At 42.0% G+C, this 25,036-nt stretch overlaps 1 protein-coding gene across 1 annotated transcript; it reads right to left on the bottom strand.

Annotated features, from left to right (window-relative positions):
* Positions 1-3,521: 3,521 nt before the first annotated feature.
* NIT2 (nitrilase family member 2) lies at positions 3,522-24,679 on the bottom strand. Its single transcript, XM_053903255.1, has 10 exons — positions 24,008-24,679; positions 20,590-20,708; positions 18,976-19,096; positions 17,831-17,919; positions 11,376-11,469; positions 10,784-10,858; positions 9,637-9,715; positions 7,792-7,890; positions 5,593-5,648; positions 3,522-5,244 (listed from the first exon to the last, which is right to left on the bottom strand). Exons 1-10 carry the CDS (start codon positions 24,033-24,035, stop codon positions 5,153-5,155), a joined length of 852 nt encoding a protein of 283 aa, XP_053759230.1. The 5' UTR covers positions 24,036-24,679; the 3' UTR covers positions 3,522-5,152.
* Between the last annotated feature and the right edge of the window lie 357 nt (positions 24,680-25,036).

The raw sequence follows: 25,036 nt of genomic DNA, 5'->3' as shown, positions 1-25,036 counted from the left end.
CCCTGCTCATGTGCTCTTTCTCTCTCTCTCTCACTCAAAAATGAATAAACATTAAAAAAAAAAGATAAAAACTAAATAACACAAACAACCCTTGGATCACAGAAGATGACTAAGAAAAGTCAGTATTTTTTTATAATTGTTTTCATGTTTATTTTTGAGAGAGAGAGAGAGAGAAAGAGAGGACATGAGAGAATGAGCAGGGGAGGGGCGGAGAGAGAGAAGGAGACACAGTATCTGAACTAGGCTCCAGGCTCTGAGCTGTCAGCACAGAGCCTGACATGGGTCCTGAACTCCTCAGCTGTGAGATCATAACCTGAGCTGAAGTCCAATGCCTAACCAACTGAGCCACCCAGGCACCCCTAGAGGTTATTGAATGACAATGAAAACACAACATATCAAAGGTTGGGCATGCAATTAAAGCAATCCTGGGCCATTTATAGCACTAAACTAACCTATATTGGAAAGAAGGAAAGGTCTCCAATCAAAGATACTCAGCACACACTTTAAGAAAGTAGAAAAATAAGAGCAAATGAAACCAAAAGTAAGCAGAAGAAAATAAATGAGCAGAAATTGATGATATATCAAATCTGAAAAAAAAGGTTAAAAAAAATCAACGGAATAGGGGCAGCTGGGTGGCTCAGTCAGTTAAACATCCAACTTCGGCTCAGGTCATGATCTCGAAGTTCATGAGTTCGAGCCCCACAATGGGCTCTCTGCTGGCAGCTTGGAGCCTGGAGGCTGCCTCAGATTCTGTGTCTGCCTCTCTCTCTCTCTGCCCTCCCCTGCTTGTGCTCTGTCTCTCTCTCTCTTAAAAATAAACATTAAAAAAATTTAAAAAAACAAATCAATGGAATCAAAAAATGGTTCTATGAAAAAATCAATAAAATTGATAAACCTCCAATCAGAATAATCAAAATTAAGAGACAAGGTGCATATTATCACACAATTCTTAGACCACTAAAGAGAAGGAAATACTTCTCAAGTCATTTTATGAGGACAGCAGACTCTGGTACATAAACCAGAAAGAGGTATTACAAGAAAACAACAGACCAAACTCCCTTATGAACAGAGATGCAAAACTTCTTAAAACATTAGCAAATTAAATTTAACAATATATAACAAAGGACTTTAATTCATTATGGTCAAGTGAAGTTTATCCAAAGAATGGAAGGTTTTACACCTTCAAAATCAATCAATGTAATTCACAATATAAACAGTCTAAAGAAGAAAAAAAAGACATGTTTGTCTCAATGAAGACTGGAAAGGCATTTAAAAAATTCCAGCATCCTATCCTGATAAAAACTCTCCACACATAGCAATAAAAGGGAATTTCCCCAACCTGATAGATGGCATCTATGAAAGGTTACATGTTTTAACATCAGGACCAATACAACTTATGTCCACTCACTATTTCTACTCAACATTGTTCTGGAACTTCTAGCCAATGCCATAGGCCATAATTAAATGAAAGAAAGAATGAATAAATGAATAAATTATTTAATGAATAAATAAATATATAAATGAATGAATGAATAAATAGGAACCAGATTGGAAAGGAACAAGCCTATTTATTTTACAAACTGTCTTCATTTGCAGACATGATCATCTATGTAAAAAAAAAAAAACAAAAAAAAAAAAAACAAAAAGCATGCAAAATCTACCCCCAAAATGTTGCTAGAGTGAGTTTAGTGAGGTTGCAATATGTAAGATCAAATACAGGAATAAATTATATTTTTACTAGCTATGAAAAATTGGAAATTGAAGTTTCTAAAACAATACTATAGCATCAAAAATATGTAGTCCCTGTCGATAAATCTGACAAAAGATATATATTACCTTTACACTGAAACAAACAATCATTGCTAAGACAAATTAAAGGCCTAAATAAGGGAGAACATAGCTCACGTTCATGGGTTGATATTAAGATGTCAATTTTCCACAAAACTGTTCTATGGATTCAACATAATCCCAATCAAGATGCCAACAAGCTTTTCTTCTGTAGAAATTTACACTCTCATTCTGAAATTTATATGGGAATGTAAAAGACTTAAAATAGTCAAAACAAAAAAAGAGCTGGAAGACCAATACTTCCAGACTTTAGTATTTATTATAAAGCTACAATAATCAACAGTTATTTGTGTAAAAATAGATGAATAGATTGATGAAACAGGAGAACACAGAAGTAGATCAAGATAAATACAGCCAATTCTTTTTCCATAAAGCTGCCAAGGCAATTCAATGAGAATAAAATAATCTTTTCAACAAATGGTGCTGGACCAGCTGGATAGTTGGGGACGGGGGGTGGGGAGGGATGGGAAAGAAAGAAAAGAATCTTGACTCTTCACTCACACCATATATAGAAAACTAACTATTCAAAATGGATCATAGGACGCCTGGGTGGCTCAGTTGGTTAAGTGACCAACTCTTGATTTCAGCTCAGATCAGGGTCTCTGGTTAATGGGATCGAGCCCCAAGTCGGGCTCTGTGCTGGCAGTACAGAAACCTGCTTGATATTCTCTCTCCCCTCTCTCTGCCCTTCCCCCATTTGTGCTGTCTCACAAAATAAACTTAAAAAAAATGGATCATAGGCCCAAATGTAAGAGCTAAAAGTATAAAACTTTCAAAAGAAAACATAGGAAGTTAGTGACATCTAGTTTGGCAATTTCTTAAATACAACATTTTTTAAAAATAATTTATTGTCAAGTTAGCTAACATACAGTGTAAACAGTGTGCTCGTGGTTTCAGGGGTAGATTCCTGTGATTCATCGCTTACATACAACACCCAGTGCTCATCCCAACAAGTGCCCTCCTCAATGCCCATCCGTCAATTTACGCCTCTCCCCCCACTCCCCCCGCCATCAATCTTCAGTTTGGTCTCTGTATTTAAGCATCTCTTATGGTTTGCTTCCCTCCCTCTCTGTTTGTAACTATTTTTTCCTCTTCCCTTCCCCCATGGCCTTCTGTTTTCTCAACATAAAAAAGACAAACTGCAAAAGAAGAAAAAGCAATTAACTAGCCTTCACTGGTAATTAAAAACTTTTGCTCTGTAAACAATACTTTTTAAAAAAATGAAGACTTTTTTTTTTCTCAGACTTGGAGAATATATTTGTAAAACATGATATGCGACAGATGGTTTTTAACTAGAGTATATAAAGAACTGTTACTGATCAATACAAGGATAAATAACTGAACCAAAACAAGGGGAAAAGATATGAAGGGACACCTCACTGAAAAGGATACAGGAAAAGCAAAGGAAAAGATGACCAACACTATTAATCATCAGGAGAATACAAAGTAAAACCACAATGAAATCACATCACATGCACATTAAAAGAGCTAAAATCAAATTATCACACCAAATATTGGTGAGGACGCGGAGCAACCGGGACACTGACAGACGGATGGCAAGAAATAAAATGGCACAGTCACTTTGGAAAATAGTTTGGCAGTGAAATACACATAGGCCCCTGCCATTCCACTCCTAGATATTTACTCAAGAAAAATGAACAATTTGTGCAAAATGTTTTCTAGCAGCTTTATTTCTAATAGCCAAAAACTAAAAAGTCGAATGTCTATCAACAGGTGAACAGATAAATACAGTGGACTACCATTCAGCAATAAAAAAGAAATGAGTGATACACACAGGAATGAGTCCCCCAGTAATTACGATGAGTGAAAGAAGATGTAAAAAAGTATACATATGGCATGATTCCACTTTTGGGTTATTATAGAAAATTCAAACTAATCTACAGTGACAAAGCTGATCAGTGATCGCCTGGGGAGAAGAGTGGCTGAAGGGATTATATAACAGCTTAAGAAAACACCAGGGGAGGGTTCATTATCTTGATGAGAGCGCTTTCATGGATGTATACATGTGTCAAATTTTACCAAATTGTAGACTTAATTTTAAAACGTCATTTGCCTTTTTCACTCCTGTACTCCTCTGGGTATACAATGCCGGTTTCCAAGGGTTAAATGACACATGATGATATCATCACTCTTATAGCTAATAGAATGTGTGCTTGTGTATTATTTTAAGGTTTTGTTTTATTTTCCAGGATGATAAATATCTCTACATATGTAAACAGTGGTGTGCGAGAGCAGGATTACACCAGCTCACAAGTGCCCACTGTGCATCTATTTCCAACTCTGTGTTTAGAGGGGTCATGTTGATAGTCTGTACTTGGCCACAGTGAAAGTATTTATACCAAGGAAATTGGCAAATACTACTGCCAACTACTGCAAAATCAGGGCCTTTTTTTTTTTTTTTTTTTTTGGACAGCTGGTTGTTAAATGTTTATTAGCCCACCACCAACTGTAACATACATAAAAACAAAGTTCATTGGAATCGTTAATTTTTAATTGTGCAAAAGGATTCTGAAAACCACTAGGCTAAAACCACTAGCTTGCCTTCATCAAGCTAGAAAGTGTTACTAGGGAGAAAAGCAAAAAGACAAAGATATTTTCAGACACTCACCCCATCAGGAAAATCTTTTACAGAGACTCATACTTTAGTTGCCTTGACCAAATGCCACTGCTGCCATTCTTCCACAGGACTCCCTGTTGATACTGCCTTTTCTCTAAGACCAGGAGGGTCTGGGGTTGATTCATTGGCTCCTTCTTGAATTTGAAGAGCCCCAAGGCTGCCGGGAAGGGATGGGACTGCCATCTCCTCTAGCAAACACCAAGGGTCCATAACCTTGCTTTCCATAGCTACTCACAGACTAAAAATATAAACTTCAACGTCCTACTCAAAAGAGAGTGGCACCAGACCAAATTTTCTACGTAATGGATTCCAACCCCAGCAGTGAGATAAGCGGTATGTGACATAAATCTATTGGTACCAGGTGAAGCAACCACCAGGATACCAAGATCTGATACTTTCACCAACTGCTATGAAGCAACTTAGTATGGGAGTTACAGCCATCTCCTTTTCCTTCTGCTCGCAAGGCCAGCCTGAGCCCTTTTTAACTATCTAATATGGTGTGAAAAATATCATGTGCTGATGCTCCATCATCTCAATAGAGAGTTCCCAAGAAAGGAAAAGTCTGAAATTAGAAAAAGAAAAAATCTCCTTAAAGAATTCAACAGGGAGTTGATTACATTGCAGAAACATCATCCTGTTTTTCATGACATGTTAGAAGCATAAACCTTAGGGCTTTTTCGCCTCCACTGCATAAAGGTCTGATCGCTTCTGGCTAAAAATGGGGATTTGCTGGCGTATTTCAGCCAACCTCTTCAGGTCTGCAAAAACAGGAAAGTGTACTATTAATAGGATGTAACTCCTCACTAACCAATGAGAATTTCTTCCCCAAACAGTATAAAAACCACCAGAGGCTCGGCAAGTAACTCAGGAATATAGAGGCCTTGTCCAAAGGCACCGGGTGACCTGGCGGTCCCGCTGGAGTTATTTCAAACCAAACCAAGAAAACTCAACCAGAGTTATAGCCCCCAGGGTTTGGCCAGAGAACCAAGGATAAACGAGAAGGTGGCACAAGGGAGCCCCTCCAAGCGACAGGAGCTTCACAGCTAGGAATCACCTCAGACCAATGGGGATGCCAGAGACCTCAACCGTGCCGCAGCAGATCTTACCTATGTCTGAATACACGATGGTCTCTTCAGTGCCAGCCTTGGCAAGGACATCTCCCCTGAAAGAGATTTGTTAGGGAGTAGGTCACTAATGTTTGTGGGTATCAGGATCCCTATTCTTGTCCCACCTCGAAGGCCTCAGGGGAAGGAATCTGAGATTAAAGACAAGAAAGGAGGGGCATAAATTCCTGTTCCACCATTTAAGTAGCCATTTGGCCTTGTGCCAAGTCACCTGTACTCTCCATTTCCTAGTCTATAAAGTGGAAATCAGAGCTCTGTGAGGACTTAGATTAGATTACGGAGTATGTTCTGTAAACTGCCAACTGCTAGGAAGTGGTAGTTCCTCCATGATTATAAACCTCTGAAAACAGAGCTACCTGTAAGCAGCGGGAAGCTCTGTCCTGTCCCTTCATGAGTGCAGATCAGAAAGACCCCTTTCGGGAGGGTGGTCTGGCTCTGCTCCTTCCATGTTTTCCAAGGCAGGGGATGGTAAGGTTGGGTCTGAGCACAGCCCTGCACTGCCTGGATCTCCAGTCTTGTGCCTGTGGTCCCTGGGTCCCTATGTTATTGGGTTTCAGTTTTTGAAGGAAAGGTTTCAGCCTGGGGTCTGGATAGAAGTGGTGTGTAAAGCACACCCCAATAGGAGAGAAGCCTCACACTTAGAAACAGGAACACTCCTTCCCAAATCTGGGGAAAGGCTGATGTGGAAAAGATTCCAGTGCTGAGTCTCTTGGCCCAAAGCAGGGCTTCAAAAACATCTAGTGAAATGAAATTTCTCCAAAGCACAAAATAATCTGACCTAACAAACAATCTGATACAGTAATTGGTTCCATTTCCCAGATGGCCACAAACAAATTTTTGGCACAAATGAGCTACAAACATCATCATTAATGCCACTTAACTGAATTCATTTTTATTCTTTTCTATTTCTTCCCCATTTGCTCTGGCATTCAAAGATCTCCCTCTCTGGGTTAACCCCAGGCAGCCATTCCTGATGTCAATATAAGACCGAGGGCCCCAAGTCCTACAGATAGAATTCTGAAAAGAATAAAGTACAACTACTTTGTGTCAGAAGCAGCCAGCCTGATCAGCAATGAAGTTCATCAGGAGAACCCTAGCAGGGAAGCAGAGCTGCCCAGAAGGCCAGGAAGCCTGTCACTAACAAATGAACAGAGGAACTTGAACCAAGTTTAAGAAAATGTTCAAGACAACTTAATCCTTCCAGTCTGCCAGTGCCTTCCAAACCTAATATGCAGGAGGCTCCCTGGAATCTCTCACTGGTCTTATCTTCCAAGGCCTTCCCCTATCACATTCTTTCATCTTTGGGGCCTAGAAGGTCAGAAGAGAGAATTTCAGACACACCCCAGTGATATATAACCCTTCTCGGCCTTGTTACTGGCATATTTATCCTGAAATTATGTAAATACACAGCAGTATGTGTGTAATCATACAGATGTGTGAGTGGTATGGAATAAATCCGAGTTCTAAAGTCAGAAGTCCTGAATCTGAACACCAGTTCTGGCTATTTTATCCCACGAACTTCAATTCTACCATCTATAAACTGAGCTTAACATAGGAAAAGTCTCATTCACATGGAGGCCATGTGTGTGAAAGTGCTGTGGAAACCATTCAAGTACAGACCATGAGTTACGTACAGTAACATACAACTGGGTGTGCAGGTGGGAGAACTCCCATGCTGGCTTCTCTAAGACAATGCTTTACACTCTCACAGAGGACAAGGTCACAGTTTTGCTTAAATGAACCCATCCTCCCCCATCCTCTAATCATTATGCAGGGAGCAAAATCCTCACCCTATAACCCATTTCTGCTCTACAACTAATCACCTAGCTTAAATTTTAACCAAAAGCCAACAATCTGAGAGCCTCTTTTACTAAAATCACCCACCCATGACTGCTGTCGTGCTTCCCCCATGTGATCAAAGTCTGACTGATAACAAAAGCTACTGAGAAGCTCAGAAGAGGGCTAAGGTCAAATGCTCAATCAAGAAAGACAGCAGGCCCCGATTCTTTCTCACGTGGTTTCCAAGTGCAAGTGTCTCTCGCAGACGAAGTGGAGACCGAGGAGGTATGTGAGGATGAAGGGCTGGGAAGGGGCAGGGCTGGTGGGGAATCAGACAACCCACCCCCCCAGTGCAATCTCTCCCAAGCTCCTGGAGAGCCTTTCCCTGCTTAGCCAACTCACCAAGGACTCACAACAGTGCTGTGTCCCCAGGCAACATAGGAGGCCTGATCATCCCGGGCAGGAGATGCCGTGGCCACATATACCTGATTATCAACAGCCCTGTTGTCAACAGACAGAAAAGAGGTAATTCATATATTATAGATTGGCAACATTTTTCTATCCCAAGGGTACAGATCCTTCTTTTAAAAACTGGGACGGAGTGGGGGGTGCCTGGGTGGCTCAGTTCATTAAGCATCGGACTTCGGCTCAGGTCATGCTCTCACAGTTTCTGAGTTTGAGCCCCGTGTTGGACTCTGTACTGACAGCTCACAGCCTGGAGGCTGCTTCAGATTCTGTGTCTCCCTATCTGCCCCTCCCCTGCTCACGCACGCATGCTCTCTTTCTCTCTCTCTCTGAAAAATAAATAAACATTTAAAAAAGTCTTTTAAATAAAATAAAATAAAATAAAATAAAATAAAATAAAATAAAATAAAATAAAATAAAATAAAATAAAAACTGGGACAGGATAGGCTGGCTCAGACATGGAAGGGAACAAACGAAGCCATGAAACCCTCTCTTCTAAAAGTATACTTAATGCATAAGCCACTTCTCAACTGGGAGTGATTTTGCCCAGTAGGGCCATTTGCCAATGTCTGAAGACACTGACTCTGACTTTTTGACTTTCATGATGGGGGTTGCTATTGGCACCCGGAGGGTAGAGGTCAGGGATGCTACTAAACATCCTACAGTGCACAGAACAGCCCCTATAACAAAGAATGAGCTAGTCTAAAATGTTAATACTGCCACAGTTGAGATCCTGGCCTGAGCCAACCTTTTACCATATAAACGAGCAGATCCTCTCTGGTTAATCAAGTCAAGGTGGCCAGAGAGACTGGACTGGACTTGCTGGGGCCAAACACTTTGCAGGGCTGTGTGGCATCTCCATGCCTCCAGTGGCCACAGCCCCATCATCTCAAATTAGGTAAGAATTTCAGGTGGCAGGCTGGGTACATCAAGCCACCTCACCTGGGAGCATCCTGGGCTCAACCAACAGGTCCATGCCAGGCCATTCCGATATCTCCCAAGCTTTTCCTGCTCCCTACAAGACTGCATTAATTAATATTCATGGTATCAGACACCCCTACCCCATCTTCCACCAAGCAACCAACCAAACACCTCTGCTTCCTCCTCCAATAAAAATTGCCAACCTCTTTAGAAGTGAGAATAGTGGCCATATCTGGGCAAAGGAGAGGGTAGACGGAAGGAGCAAAGGGGAGCATTCTAGAGATCCGGAAGTGTTCTATATTGACCGCGGCCAGAGGTGCATACACATGTAAAAACTTCCCAACCTACAGACTTAAAATCAGTGTACTTTCCTCTAAGTATAGGATACCTCAACTAACAGAACTGTAACGGAGAGAGCCAGTGTCTCTGACCAATATTTCATGGTTTTCAGCACACTTTACACAGACACACAAGTCACACTCCTTTCCCCTTCCATATTACATCCACCTCAGCCATCTACCCTTCACCACTCACTCCTCAGCCTCAGGGACCCAGGTAACAGCTACTGGGACATGCCAAAGACACTATGCAATGCCTGGGATTCGCAGAATAGAAAAACAGTGTCTCGGCAGGGTATTCTAGGACTAGCAGAATGAGGTAAGGGCTGGGGTAGGAGAAGCATCGCGATCCAAGCAACATAGTCAACAGGGTGATTCATCCTTTCCCACTGCATCTGGATGTCAGGGCACCTGAGTCAGGGGCAGCATCCTGTATCAGGAAGGTTGGTTCTTCCCCCAGACTGGAAATCTCTGCAACAAGGCAACACTGACATTTGAAGGTGTGCCTGAGATGCTTTCTTACCGGCCTCGTTGAAGCAACTCCCAGTGGGCTGGTCCAGTGGTCAAATTAAAAGCTCCAGGATATACCAACAGCTGGCAGCCTTGAGACAGAACGGCCAGAGAAGAATGGGTGCAGGTTGACACCACCCCACACTCAGTCCCCATTTTGGTCCTTACCCAGTGGGGAACAAACTCAAACTCTCCCAAACCTAAAAAAAAAGATGTCCGCCAAGGTAGGATTCCTTTGGGGACACACACACGCTGCACATAGACATAGAAGAACAGTGCTATTGATGACCGAAACCACTGTATGTGACTTCACAGATTTCTGTCAGCACCATATGGCCAGCTCTGCGTGGCCAAGGACCACATTTTGTAATGCTTTTCAAATGAAATGAGGGGCAGAGTAGGTGCTCTAACACTTACTGACAGAAGTCAACAGAAACCGCCAACACAGAGCCTGTGCACCCCCCACCTGTTTTGCTGACCAGGCAGTCACAACGCCTGCACCCATTCCACTTGAAGTGACAGTCAAGTCCAAATCAGAGTAGCTTGGACAGTCTAGTGGGATGCTCCTATTTGTTGACTACCACATAAAGAGCTTTCTAAGCTCTCCTTCCTTAATCTCCACCCCATGCCTATGAAAAAATGGAGATCCATGCTGCTGTAAAGATTAAATAATTTACTCAAAGTATCATGTCCATTAAGGGAAAGAGCTGGAACCAGAACCCAGATCTTGTGACTTGGCTCCGTGCTCTTCCAGGACAGCAAGGACACTTGTTCTCTGGACCAGAATGTCACTGACTACATTTCTACTGTGCCCAACCTGCAGGACCACTGAGTGTGAAATCATGACAGGCACTATAGACCACATCCTCACTTCTAGCGGGCTCCAAGCTACTCTTTCCAAACACAGTAGCAAGAAGGGTTCGAGGGGCAGAGAAGATTTAGGAGCATGGCTCCTGCTTAGCTCCACGGTGTGCTGAAATGCAACCTCCAAACAGCTGTGCTGTCCACGTGCAGCAACGTCTGAGCAGCCGGGATGAGGGTGGACAGAGTAAGGCTTCTCCTCCGGTTTTTCTGACCAAGGGCTCCCTCCCTCTACCCACGAAGACCAGGCCGGAACCAAAGCTGGAAGCACCTCCACAGCACAACCTCGGTGATCTCACCTCTCTGCGCATAGATTTGTGCGAGCTCTGCGAAGCGGATGTCATAGCAAATGCCCAGGCCCACTCTGCAGTAAGCTGTTTTTCAAACAGAAAATGCACAAATGAAAAGTTAACCTCTTTTGCAACATGGCGTGGCAGGGTAAAGCCTCCATTTGAGATCACCAAACAATGAAGGTAATACATTACCCAGGGCCCATGGATGGAGAAAATGTACAAGCTTATGCCTGCTTGGATTTTCCCTCACGAAGACATCATTTATGTCAGCAGATTAGAAATAAGAAGTTCATTCTAATTGAATGCTTATTTCTATGTGGGAAGTATTCAATCACAGCCTGACAGATAAACTCTGGAAGTGATCATACGAATAGTCTGTGACCAAATGGCAGAGCAAAATCATGACAAACCCGTAGTTCTCCATTCAGCCCACTATTTCTAGATCTCTGGCCATTCTATACCCTTCTCATTTCTGGTCTTATAGTCAGGGTATGTAAAGAAGTCGGGGAGGAACATAAGAGAAAAAAAAAAAAGAAAAGAAAAGAACGCCTGGCCCTCGTCTACTGAGACTGCTGAAACAGGTGAACTTAGTACTTACGAGTATCAAATGTGGAGAAACTATCACCGGGACTCAACGTTTCAGATTCGTGAAATGTAATTTTCCCCGGAACGTCAATATCAAACAGATGGAGCTGCATCACAAGTAATGGATTTGGTTACCTCTTTTCCAGCAGGGTTCACGGCAGCAATTTACAAACGTCCTTCCATGCCCAGAAATAGGGATGCTCTAAGATCAACTATACGAATAGTAACCCCAACCTGCCCACAACCCAACCCACAAGCTGACATCTTATCAAAATGAGCTCTAATATACAAAACTGGAAAAAATCCACAAAGCAGTAGTTTTATGACACTTCTTTCCTATGTAGTACGCAAGGTGATATCTAGGTTTCTTACGGAAGGCAGCTAATGTGTTACTTTCTTATTCAGTATAAATGCTTACTGAAGTCTTCATCACAGAATCATAATCAAACTGACACATTGGCAGGAGAGGTGGAGAGTGGGTAATTAAAAATCGGTACAATTTTCCCAACTAAATGCAGCAATATATAAAAAGTGCAACACATCATCTGAAATTGGATTTATTCAAGGAAAGCACGTGTTAACATGAGGAAATCAATGTAATTTACTACAAATAGCTAACAAAATAAAGGAGAAAAGTCATATGAACATCTTAAGAGGTACATAATGAGCATTTGGCAAACTTCTAAATCCATTCATATTTTCAAAACAGAAGAAAAAAACTCTTCTGGGAAGGGTATTCCCTTACTCTGACATAGCATCTGCAAAAGTAAAAAAGGAAGGAACATCATACTTAACAGTGAAACATTAAAAGCCTTTTCATACTGAGATCAGGAACAAGACAAGGACTCCTCCTATTCAGAGGATCTCAGAGATCCTAACCCAAGCAACAAGGCAACAGAAAGGAATAAAAACCATGAGGATGAGAAAGATAAAATTAACTCTGTAATTATTCTCAGATGATATAACAATGTACCTACAAACTCCAAAAGAAATCTACAGCTGAATTATTGAAATTAAGGAGTTTAGCAAGGTTACAACATACAAGGTCAGTACTTTTAAAATTAGTTGTACTTCTATATACTAGCAAGAAACAGAAAATGAAAGGGCATCAAAAACCACCAATTAGGAATAAATCTAGCAAATGATATACAAGACTGTACCCAAAGCACTATAAAAACAATTCAAGAGAGGGGTGCCTGGGTGGCTCAGTCGGTTAAGCCTCCGACTTCAGCTCAGGTCACGATCTCACAGTCTGTGAGTTCGAGCCCCGCATCGGGCTCTGTGCTGACAGCTCAGAGCCTGGATCCTGCTTCAGATTCTGTGTCTCCCTCTCTCTCTGCCTCTCCCCTGCTCATGCTCTGTCCCTCTCTGTCTCAAAAGTAAATAAAAACATTTAAAAAAATTTTTTTAAAAAATTAAAAAAATTAAAAAAAAAACATTTCAAGAGAAATTTTTAAAAGCTTGAATGAACGGTGGGATATACACATTCATGGACTGGAAAACTCAATACTAAAAATATGCACTTCAAACAGTGAGGTTACTAGCACAAAAAGCTAGTTGTTTAGCCCCAAAGCTAACAACTTTAGATAGAACAGAGCAGCTGAGGGGTGCCTGGGTGGCTCAGTCGGTTAAACACTGGACTTCATCTCAGATCATGATCTTGTGGTGAGCCCCACGTTGGGCTCTGTGCTGACAGCTCAGAGCCTGGAACCTGTTTGGATTTGGATTTTGTGTCTCCTTCTCTCTCTGCCCCTCCCTCACTCATGCATGCACACGTGCTCTCTCTCAAAAGTAAACATTAAAAAAAAAAAAAAAAAAAAGAATGGAGAACCTGAAGTTACTGCCTACCTCACAAAGGAAAAAGAGTATGGTGTTTGAGTACAATGAAGTTAACTACTTACTAAAACAAAAAAATTCAACCCTTTTCAGAGTAATATAATAGAAGCTGGAATCTCAACAACATAGAATCTAATATGCAATCCAAAATTACTAGACACACAAATAAGAAAATGTTACCTAACTTTAAAGAAAACGTAATAATCAATGAAGCAGACCCCAGCCTGAGTCAGATGTGATAATTACCAAAAAGGAGCTATTAAACTAGGCTCAAGGGTATAAGGAGAAATATGCTCTTAATGAATAGACAAATAGGATATAATTAGTAGAGAAATAAAAGTTTATCTGAAATTTTAAAAGATTTCACTGGGATGGCACACAGGAGACTAGGGATTACAGAAGAAAGACTCTGAGAACTTGAAGACAGATGAATGGAAACTGTCCAAGCTGAAGAAGATAGAGGAAAAAGGTTGGAAAAACAAAAAACTGGAGTCTTGGAAACCTGGTTTGGTAGAACAGTATCAAAATTGAAGTCCAATAAGAGAATGGAACAGAAAGGCATTTAACAAAATAATGCCCCAACAGGACGAAAGAGTTAAATTTACAGATTAAAGAAGCACAAAGCAGGGCTCTGGGTGGCTCAGTCAGGCGTCTGACTTCAGGCTCAGGTCATGATCTCACAGTTTATGAGTTCGAGCCCTACATTGGGCTCTGTGCTGACAGCTCAGAGCCTGGAGCCTGCTTCAGATTCTGTGTCTCCCTCTCTCTCTGACCCTCACCTGCTCACACTATCTCTCTCTCAAAAATAAGTTTAAAAAATTTTTTTAAAAATAATAAATAAGCACAAAGCAAGAGAAATAAAAAGAAAACTATATCTACATAGGCACATCAGAGTCAAAACACTGAGAACTAAAGATTATGGAAAACATTTTGAAGGCAGACAGAAAAAAACCACGAATTACATACAGAACAACAATACAAATCACCACCGAATTCTTATCAGAAAAATGCTTAAAAAGAGGCTAGGAAATACATGAAAAACATTGCTCAAATTGCTAGGAGAGAAAAGAAAACTGTCAACCCAGAATTCTATTCCACCAAAAATATCTTTCAAGAATGAAGACAAAATAAAGATATATTCATAAACCAAAACTAAGAGCATTCCTACCTACCAGATCCTCACTACAAAAATTCTAAAGGAGGTCTTTCTGTTTGAAGGCAGATACCAGACAGAACTAGGATCTTTAGAAAGAAAAATACAAAGAAGCTAAATATTTCAGCAAACAAAATAATTTTATCTAAATTTCTTTACATACAAATGATTACTTAAAAACTTAGTGTTTTGTGGGATTTATTATGCAATACGTATGACAACTATAACAGAAAGAGGGGAGAAGGAAGGAAATTGATCTATATAATTGTGAAGTTCTTAAATTTCATATGAAATAGTAGGATATTAATTCTAAGTAGACTATGAAAAGATAGGGTGCGTATGGTAATCCTTAGGACAACAACTTAAAAAAAAAGCAACGAGGGGCGCCTGGGTGGCTCAGTCGGTTGGGCGGCCGTCTTCGGCTCAGGTCATGATCTCAGGGTCCGTGAGTTCAAGCCCCGCGTCGGGCTCTGAGCTGACAGCTCGGAGCCCGGAGCCTGCTTCAGATTCTGTGTCTCCCTCTCTCTCTGCCCCTCCCCCGCTCATGCTCTGTCTCTCTCTGTCTCAAAAAATAAATAAACATTAAAAAATACTTTAAAAAAAAAAAAAAAAAAAAGCAACGAGGTATAACTAAAAGCCAATAGTTAAATTAAAATGGAATTCTAAAAAATACTCAACTAAACCAAAAGAATGCTGGAAAGAGGAACAAAGAAAAAAAACACTAAAATGTCTAATGCCTAAATCAAACCATATCAAAAATTAAATATAAGTGAAGTCAGTGCTCCAGCTAAGAGGCAGAAATTGTCAAAATGAATAAAACAACAAGACCCAACTGTATGCTAGCTACAAGAGAATCATTTTAATTATAAAGATACACTGGACTTCAAGCTGTATTACAAAGCTGTAATCATCAAGACAGTATGGTACTGGCACAAAATCAGACACTCAGATCAATGGAACAGAAGAGAGAACCAAGAAATGGACCCACAAACGTATGGCCAACTAATCTTTGACAAAAGCAGGAAAGAATATCCAATGGAATCAAGACAGCTCTTCAGCAAGTGGTGCTGGGAAAACTGGACAGCGACATGCAGAAAAATGAACCTGGACCACCTTCTTACACCATACACAAATATAAACTCAAAACAGATGAAAGACCTAAATGTAAGACAGGAAGCCATCAAAATCCTCAAGGAGAAAGCACACAAAAACCTCTTTGACCTTGGCCACAGCAACTTCTTACTCAACATGTCTCCAGAGGCAAGGGAAACAAAAGCAAAAATGAACTATTGGGACTTCATCAAAATACAAAGGAAACACACAGCAAAGGAAACAATTAGCAAAACTAAAAGGCAACTGACAGAATGGGAGAAGATATTTGCAAAGGACATATCAGATAAAGGGTTAGTATCCAAAATCTATAAAGAACTTATCAAAATTAACACCCAAAAAACAAAGAATCCAGTGAAGAAATGGGCAAAAGACACGAATAGACACTTCTCAAAAGACAACATCCAGATGGCCAACCGACACATGAAAAAATGCTCAATATCACTCATCATCAGAGAAATACAAATCAAAACCACAATGAGATACCACCTCACACCTGTCAAAATGGCTAACATTAACAACTCAGGCAACAACAGATGTTGGCAAGGATGCGGAGAAAAAGGACCTCTTTGGCACTGCTGGTGGGAATGCAAACTGGTGCAGCCACTCTGGAAAACAGTATGGAGGTTCCTCAAAACATTAAAAATAGAACTACCCTATGACCCAGCAATTGCTCTACTAGGTATTTATCCAAGGGATACGGGTGTGCTGTTTCGAAGGGACACATGCACCCCAACGTTTATAGCAGAACTATCAACAATAGCCAAAGTATGGAAAGAGCCCAAATGTCCATCGACTGATGAATGGATAAAGTAGAAGTGGTGTGTGTATATATATACAATGGAGTATTATTCGGCAATCAAAAAGAATGAAATCTTGTCATTTGCAACGACGTGGATGGAATTAAAGGGTATTATGCTAAGCGAAATTAGTCGGAGAAAGACAAGTATCATATGACTTTACTCATATGATGACTTTTAAGATACAAAACAAATGAACATAAGGGAAGGGAAGCAAAAATAATATAAAAACAGGGAGGGGGACAAAACATAAGAGACTCAAATATGGAGAACAGAGGGTTACTGAAAGGGTTGCAGGAGGGGGGATGGGCTAAATGGGCAAGAGGCATTAAGGAATCTACCCCTGAAATCACTGTTGCACTATATGCTAACTAATTTGGATGTAAATTTAAAAAATAAATTAAATACACCTGCTAAAATAAATAAATAAATAAATAAAATACAAAGATACATTCAGGTTGAAAGTAAGGAATTAGAAAAAAAATGTACCATACAACAGTAAGTATAAGATTAGAATGGCCATGGCAATATCAGAGATAAACTTCAAGACAAAGATTATTGTGAGAAAGAAAGGGATTTCACAACAATAAAAGGATCAATACCCAAAGTATTTAACAATCTTCAATGTATTTGCATTTACCAAATGTCAACTGTTCCCAAAGTGATCTCTATTTTCAATGCAATTCTTTTTTTTTTTATCATTCTAAGTATTCGCTTTATTTATTTATTTTTAATTTAAATCCAAGTTAGTTAACATTTAGTGTAATTACGATTTCAGGAATAGAATTTAGTGATTCATCACTTACATATAATACCCAGTGCTCACCCCAACAAGTGCCCTCCTTAATGACCATCACCCATTTAGCCATCCCCCACCAACCTCCCCTCCAGCAACCCTTAGTTTGTTCTCTGTATTTAAGAGTCTCTTATGGTTTGTCTTCCTCTCTGTTTTTATCTTATTTTCGCTTCCCTTCTCTTATGTTCATCTGTTTTGTATCTTAAATTCCACATACAAGTGAAGTCATATGTTTGTTTTTCTCTGACTTATTTTGCTTAGCATCATACACCCTAGTTCCATCCACCTTGTTGCAAATGGCAAGATTTCATTCTTTTTGATCACTGAGTAATATTACATTGTATGTATGTGTGTATACATATGTATATATATATACATGTGTATATATATATATGTGTGTGTATATATATATACACATATATATATATAGTTACAGATATAGATATAAATATATTGATATATACACATATACCACATCTTCTTTACCCATTCATTAGTCGATAGACATTCGGGCTCTTTCCATACTTTGGCTATTGTCAATAGTGCACTATAAACACTGGGCAATTCTAATCAAAATTCCTACAGATTTTTCCTTTGCTGAAACTGACAGGCTAAGTCTAAAATTTATATCAAAATGCCAACAGCCAAGATTCGACAAGTTGACTATACCAACTAGTCAAACGCCCCACATGTGTAAAATTTGATGAGAGGAACTAGGGGATTTCACAGCAAATTCTCAAGAGGTAATGAGGCTTGCCACATTCCCTACTTACCTTTCTGTACTTTATCAGTAAAGTTCCATCAGGCCCAAACACAGCACAGGTGTTATAGAATTTCCCAGCATCCTCTTCAGGAACAGAACCTTTCATTGAGAAGAGAAACACAGGAGCAAAGAAAATATTCTGAATAAAGCACTCTTGTATGATAACAGGACAAACACTTGACAAACTGTCACTTGGGTCCAACAATAAAGCATACTATCTTCTAAGGGTTATTTAATTATGTTCTTTTTTGTCTTCTTTAATATGATGTTTCAGAGACAAACTCCAGAGTAGAGACGAAATGTAATTAAGTCAGATGCCAAAGACAGGTTCAAAAATAACCAAACTGGTTCTGAATTCTGCTTTGATCTTGAGCTACAAGATCTGTTAATCTATAACACTAGAGAAACACAGAGAATTCACTGTTGCTCAACTTCAAATCACCACGTCCTGCAAAGTAACTGTATCCCCATTAGGCCTCCTGATGGGAATGGAAGCCAATCCTGCCATCACTGAATGTAGTTCCCGCATTTCTTTTTTATTGCTTGTCTTTTCTTCACCTCTCATCTGTTTCTAATTCCAACATGTCATAACAGAGAATAATTTTGTTTGCTAGATCTATTGAACAGCTTTACTGTACTGATTTTTATTTAAGCAAATACATTTTAAAAATTTATTTTGAAACCACATTTATTTCAAAACCATACTTATAAAGCTACCTTGATATATGTGGCCTCTTTATGAGAAAACAAAATTTCCTAACATTGTATTAGTATAATGAAAGACACTCCAATACAGTGTTTTCTTTCCACATTTCCACCTGCCCTGTATTCCCATTCCTTCTCCAGGGAAAAGTCATCATTATCAGTTTGGTGCGTCTTTATACAATACTTACTATGTGCTACATATACAAACACATACAAAAATATATAACCTTTTGTGGCAGGGATTAATCTGAGAGTGCCTGTTCATATCATACGGAACGTGCTTCTTCCACATAACTGTGTCTTGAACATTCTTCCACATTATTACGTAAGATCCACCTCATTCTTTCAATGTCTGACTTACATGCTTTGTATTTCATTGTTTAAATGAAACAAAAATTATTTGGATGTTTCTCATGTTTAGGTCATTATACCTTGAGGGTAGGAAGTTACCTCCAATGAGATATATGCTGCACTCCTTTGCTACTTCAGAAAGCTTCTGTGTAGATTCACCAGGAATTTTCTCAGCATATTGGGGAAAATATTTCGTGCCATATGGACAATTAAAGCATTCCTAGAATAATGTTGGCAGAGAAAAGGGGGGGGGGGGGGGAAACCGTGAAAATAGCCCACCCATTTTAAACTTAAACTCAGAAGACACAGCTGCCTCCCTTAGCCCTGCTCTCAAAAGGGTAAAACACAGCCGATAAGAAAAACACTGGCATCCTAGGGCTAAAGAGCCTGTGGCCTCGAGCCGAACTTGACAGCTGGCTCAGGTTGGGCCAGAGGACACAAGTCATGTGTGCTCTCTCAGATCCCTGTCACCCCAGCTAATCCGCCTCTCCCTCGGTGTCCGCAGAACTCTGAGTTCCCACCCTGGGCACCTGAGCCCCATGACAACTGGGTTTAATCATAGGACTTCGGGTGTTAGAATGAATCCATTGGCTCAAAACTATATTATTAACTACGTAAAGCAATAAAGCCTGTGTTTGAAAAAATACAGAAATTTCTCATTTTCCAGGATATGCTATCTGCCGCAGCTCTGTGAGAAAAGAAAAGCAAAAACTAGACTTTGATTCTAATTCATCATTCACTGAGACTGTGCACCAGGCACTGTGCTAGCAAACTCAAACCTGAGGATCATCAGCTTACACAACACACGTTAGAGAGGACACATGCAGAATTAGGTGCTTTCATTCTCGCTCCTGGCAACTTAAAGCAACAAGTGACCGTGATCAGGCTACAGGCGAGTCCCATAACTGTGGCCATAAGGAAGACTGGATTCACATTAAGATCTCAAGCTCCCTTGTTAAAGATTCTGACTCACTGGCCACATCTGTGATGGACTGGAGCCTAAAACATAAGGTGGCCCTGAAAATTCTCTAGTCAATCTAAGCAGGGTTTACAAAGGGCCACCTCCTCCCCACAGCGCAAAAGGGAAAGTGGAAGAGGGGGCTGCCTGGAATAGTTCAACCACTGATCCCAGTAGTCCTTTGACCCAAAATGCAGTATAGGCGTGTCTTAGCATGAGCAGAACCCAGCTCTGAGCCAACACTACACCTGCTGACAAGCAAATGTGGTGCAACCTTTACCTGGTTCTGTTCTAAAAGCAATCACCTAGAAATACATGCAGAGCCCTACTGGCTTACTACAGGCTACCATATTTAGGAAGATACTGCAGGCTTCCTAAATGTCTCTAGTAATTTCCAGTTTTCAACCATTTGCTAAAAATGTTGGAGCCTTAGCACTACAATCAGTTATGTGTGCCATAGTCCTGGAAAGACTTACTTATACAAGGAAAGAAGGTAAGTATCCAAGGCACTGAGTATTCTATCTTTAAGTAAGCCACACAACTTACCAGGATTCTGAACATGATAGATGATCCCAAAGAGCTGTAAACACGCTGGCACATCCTATCACAAAGACCCTTAAACATGGAACAATCCTGGGGACCCACAAGACCCTGCTGGACCCCAGGACACAAGAAGACAACGAGAGGTAGCAGCCAGTATGCTACTGGATCAGAAGTTCCCAGAGGGCAGCGGCCACCTCCGCCTCCATACTTACTGGCAGAGAAACTATTTTGGCTCCTTGTGTTGCTGCCTCCCGCACGAGGCCACAAGCTCGAGTGAGGTTATCTGATTTGACGGAAGAAACCTGAAGCTGGATGAGGGCCAAGCGGAAAGCTGAGGACGAAGATACAAGAAAACAGCTGTCAGAAGACCTGACTCCTGGATCAAAGCAACTCTCAACCAGAGACAGATTCTGCACCCCCTCCCCAAGACATCTGACAACGTCACCACCGTTGGGGTGCCAGTAGCTTCTGGTGCGTAGGCATCAGGGACATTGCTAAACACGCCACAGTACACAACAGTCCTTCACAACAAAGAATTATCCAACCCACAAGGTGAATGATGTGGAGGCTGAGAAACCTGGGGATAGAGCAACATCTCTGGGCGAGGCCCCACGCCAGCACAAGAGCCTCAAGCAAAGCAGGCAGGGCCAGCTTCTTACATACTACTGACAACACGGCTTGAAGGAAGAATGAACTTGAAGATGGAACTGTCCCTCACAATTTGTTCTTGGGACTCAAGCTACCCCTGTTCCAGATACAGAGTGCATCTCAGTGCAGGTGAAATCCCTTGGAAACTACCCAGTGACCTGGGGCAGCCAGCCCAATGGAAGGGGAGTTGCCTGCCTCCACCTCCCCACCACCAGCTGGGGCAGGGCGCAAAGGTCCAGCGGCTGGAGGGAGGGAAGCCTGGCGGCTAAGGAGCTGCACATGTGCTTAGTCATTGGGCAGGGCCCCCGGCCACCTGTGAGGTTTTGCACTGGCGCCATGAATATTCCTGTGCCCCCAAAGAGCACAATATTAAGTGGCAAATAACACCACGAGAGGTTGCAAGGGAGACTGTTAGAAAAAGCTAACAGTGCTTTTTCCTGTTACTCGAGTAAGAGGCTCCATATTTTTATCAGGGACTGAGTCCCACAGAGCCAACAAGATTTGCCATCAGCCAAGAAGGTCAGGGGTTCTTCCAGGCTTATTCCTTCTTTGAGCTAATAACCACACCCTATATGTGCTTTTCCTATATTCTCTAGAGTTCTCTTGTAACTCTTATAGTCATCACCCACTGGTTAATAATTTTTTATATACAATTTCCCGTGTTCAAGTGACTGGTGTGGTTTCTACGTCCTGCCTGGACCCTGATTGATGCATAGTTTTTGCTCCTGGTCTGACGGGAGGCTACATTAAAGGATCAAAAGCACGTGGCAACCTATGAAGCTCTGCAAAACTTCAGGAATCTTCAGTAAAGGCCTTCCCTAGCTTCCCTCCCCCACCGCTGCTCTAGAAAAAACTAAGCTCTAGAACCTGAAAACCATTAGAGTTCTCCCTCTGGGTATCTGCTGTACTGGTGCAAATGTCCCCAGAAGAGGCAACACCGACAGACCCCGACCTCTGATGGCCTGTTTGGCCCACTGTGAACCCTAAAAGTAGGAAAACTCAGATGCTCCATTCCTTGGTGTATCTTAAAAACAGTGAGAAGAGCTAAATGTAACCCTGAATGTAGCTTGTTGAATAGTTTCAGAATCTGAATGAATACAAAGGAATCTAAAACAAGAAACGAAAGCTGGGATAACTTTGGAGCAAATTTTAGCTGTCACCAGAACATCACACAGACCTACTAAAAGTCTCCACGGTAACTCAGGAGCTGGGCTTTGTCTCTGCTCTGGAGGGATTAAAAGATGAATACACCATGGCTATGCTGAGAGTTTCCTCTCTCCCTCATCCTATCCAGAAAGTCCTGATCCAAGCTTGGGACTGTCTGACATTCTGCAGATTACCCACTCCACACAGGGGCTGAGACACGGAAAGGCTACCATCGGGAAGTTTCTTGATGTGGAAAACAATACTAGTCAATTCATCTCCTCAGCTGTAAAGTGAAAATTACAATGACTTTTAAGGTTCCTGGCTGCCCTAATATTCATCATCATCTAACAATGAAAGACTTACCAAAGGGGATTAAAAAAAAAAAAAAAAAAAAAGGATAAAACATAGTAAAGTGAAGGGACCAATGTGGGAAAAGCATACGGAATGTGCCAGGCCCTCTATACATGCAAACATCTGTGAAGCGTCATTAACACTATTTGGTAGATGAGGAAATTGCAGGGGGGAGGGAAGCTGCACAAAATCAGTGAACAAAGTCAGTGAGACAATCCAAGCCAAAATCTGGAACTGTAAAGCAGGACTGGAACCGCATTTGTTTGTTTCTGGGTGGGCCGGGGAGAGGTCATGTAACTTGAAAACACTCCTCAAGGAAATCAGACACCATCCTCAACACCATCACGAGCCACATCTCTCAAGCCCACCAGCCTCAGTCTCGTCCTGGCTCTTCAGAGACAGCAGGCACATCCAGAGGCAGGTGTGTAAAAGGACTTCCATACCCCGATCCTAACATTCAGTCAGCCACTGACTTGCTCCGAGCACTGGCAGGTTAAAATGAAAACCAGAGCACTTGCACAAACCTTAGCATCTAGTGGGGGCCTCGCAAGACCTCAGGAGGGGCAGTTGATGTCCAGGAAACTGAGGTTCAGAAAGATTAAATGACCTGTTGCCACGGACTGAGGCAAAACTGTATTAATCCAGGTCTCCAGACTAGGGGTCCAGGACACTCCAAAACCTCATGTAAAAGGATCGGGCAAAGACCTGGGGACAAAGAAAGATGGCTGGAAACGCCCCCTGGGGCTGATCCAGGATAGACTTGTGTAACATGTAATACCTAACCCGAAAGCTCAATGTCCAGGTGCAGAAACAGCTCGTCCAGTTTTTTCTGTTTGGGAAGAGAGCATTCTCCACTGGGTGTGACGGGCGGTGCAACATGGGGCAAGTTAATCAGGCCTCTTACCATACAGCCCAAATCAGAGAAAAACGATGCTTCATTTTCACATGACGGGGTTCAAAACACAAATAATTAGGATACATGCTTTTGCAAAACTCAAGTTAAAAAATCAATCTAAGGTGAATACAGTGAACGCGACACCCCTGGATAGTCTCGCTTTCTCATGCAAAACCTAACAGCCTCCAAGAATCCCACAAGGCAGAGGTTCCCACACTCGAGTAAGTCTCCTAATTACTGAAGGTGCAGTCTTCCGGTCGGGACGGGGAGAAGGGGGCGCGGAACTTGTGTGCACCCGTCTCCCTCCTCTTCCGGCGCAGGTGAATTTGCAGCCGGCGGTGCCGAAACGCAGCTAGAGGCACGGGACTCAGGAGGAGCCCTGCAGGGAGCAAGACGCGGGCCCTTCCGGTCGCGAGGCCTGGCGCTCCCGAAAGCCTGGACTCCCCGGGAGTGCGCCGGGCCGCGCTCCGCCACCCGAGACCTCAACCCCGCGGGCGCCGGGTCAGGAAAGGCCCGGGACGCGGCGGGGACACAAGCGGAGGCGAGGGGCTGAGCCGGCGATCCCTCCCCCGGGCCGCCGCGCTACTTACTGGCCATGGCTCTCTCGAGCAGCACCATGGGCGGCGCGGCCTGACCCGGTTCCCTGCGCGGAGAGCGGCGGCCCGGCGAGAGGCGGCGCAGAGCCGCACGCAGGACTTGGTGCGGCCGAGGCTCCGCCTCCGGACCGCCTCCCAGTCCCGCGGCTCTAGGGAGAGCGTGTGGTCTTTCCCGCGCTCCAACACCTGTTTAGGTGTCCGCTGTTGGCGCTACCAAGGAGCAAACCATGGACCAAGGAGAACCGACGAATAACAACACCACGCTCCAGTAAAAGGAATGCCTCGCAAGGCAAAGGGGTACATTGGAGTGGTGTTTAACAATTGGCCAGCGAAAGGATTGAACCTCTTGCTGGTTAGAGCACCTCTAGCCGGCAATAATACCGTATATGCTGATTGCCTTGGACTCCTTGAACAAGTCGCTCTGACTACTGGGGATGGAATGGGATGGAATGACCTACCATGGTTTAGTCACGCAAGACATCAGTGGGATCTGACCAGAAAGCTGCTAGGTCATGGGGGAGAGGAAAAGAGCGACAAACATTGTATCCTCAAAAATTCAGACCTCTTACATACTGAAATATGCTAATATTGTGTGAGGACTTTTGCATTTGTATTTTTTAGGATTGTTTGTGTGTGTGTGTCTCATGTCTTTGTGCTTTTTGTTGTCAGGTTTGGGGATCAAAAATCACAAAACTAATAAAATCTTGCCTTTTTTTTTTTTTTTTTTTAATGCTCTGTCCTGGTTTTTAAAAGGATACTCTAGAAGAGCCTGAGTAGCTCAGTCGGTTGAATTTCCCACTCTTGATTTAGGCTTGGGTCATGATCTCACAGTTTATGAGATCGGCCTGCGGGCAGCCTGCTTGGGATTCTCTCTCCCTCTGCCCTTCTTCCCTGTTTTCTCTGTCTCTCAAAAATAAATAAAAGGATACCCTTAAAACATTTTTGGAATAATTAGGGATATTTATGAACTGGATATTTGATGCTTTAATGAATTGTGTGATGATGACATTGTCATTATGCCAG

The sequence above is a fragment of the Panthera pardus genome, unplaced genomic scaffold (genome assembly GCF_024362965.1).
Source record: "Panthera pardus isolate Hobbes unplaced genomic scaffold, ASM2436296v1 HiC_scaffold_16, whole genome shotgun sequence".
In the NCBI taxonomy this organism is placed as follows: Eukaryota; Metazoa; Chordata; class Mammalia; order Carnivora; family Felidae; genus Panthera; species Panthera pardus.
This window is presented reverse-complemented; position numbering and strand designations above follow the sequence as displayed.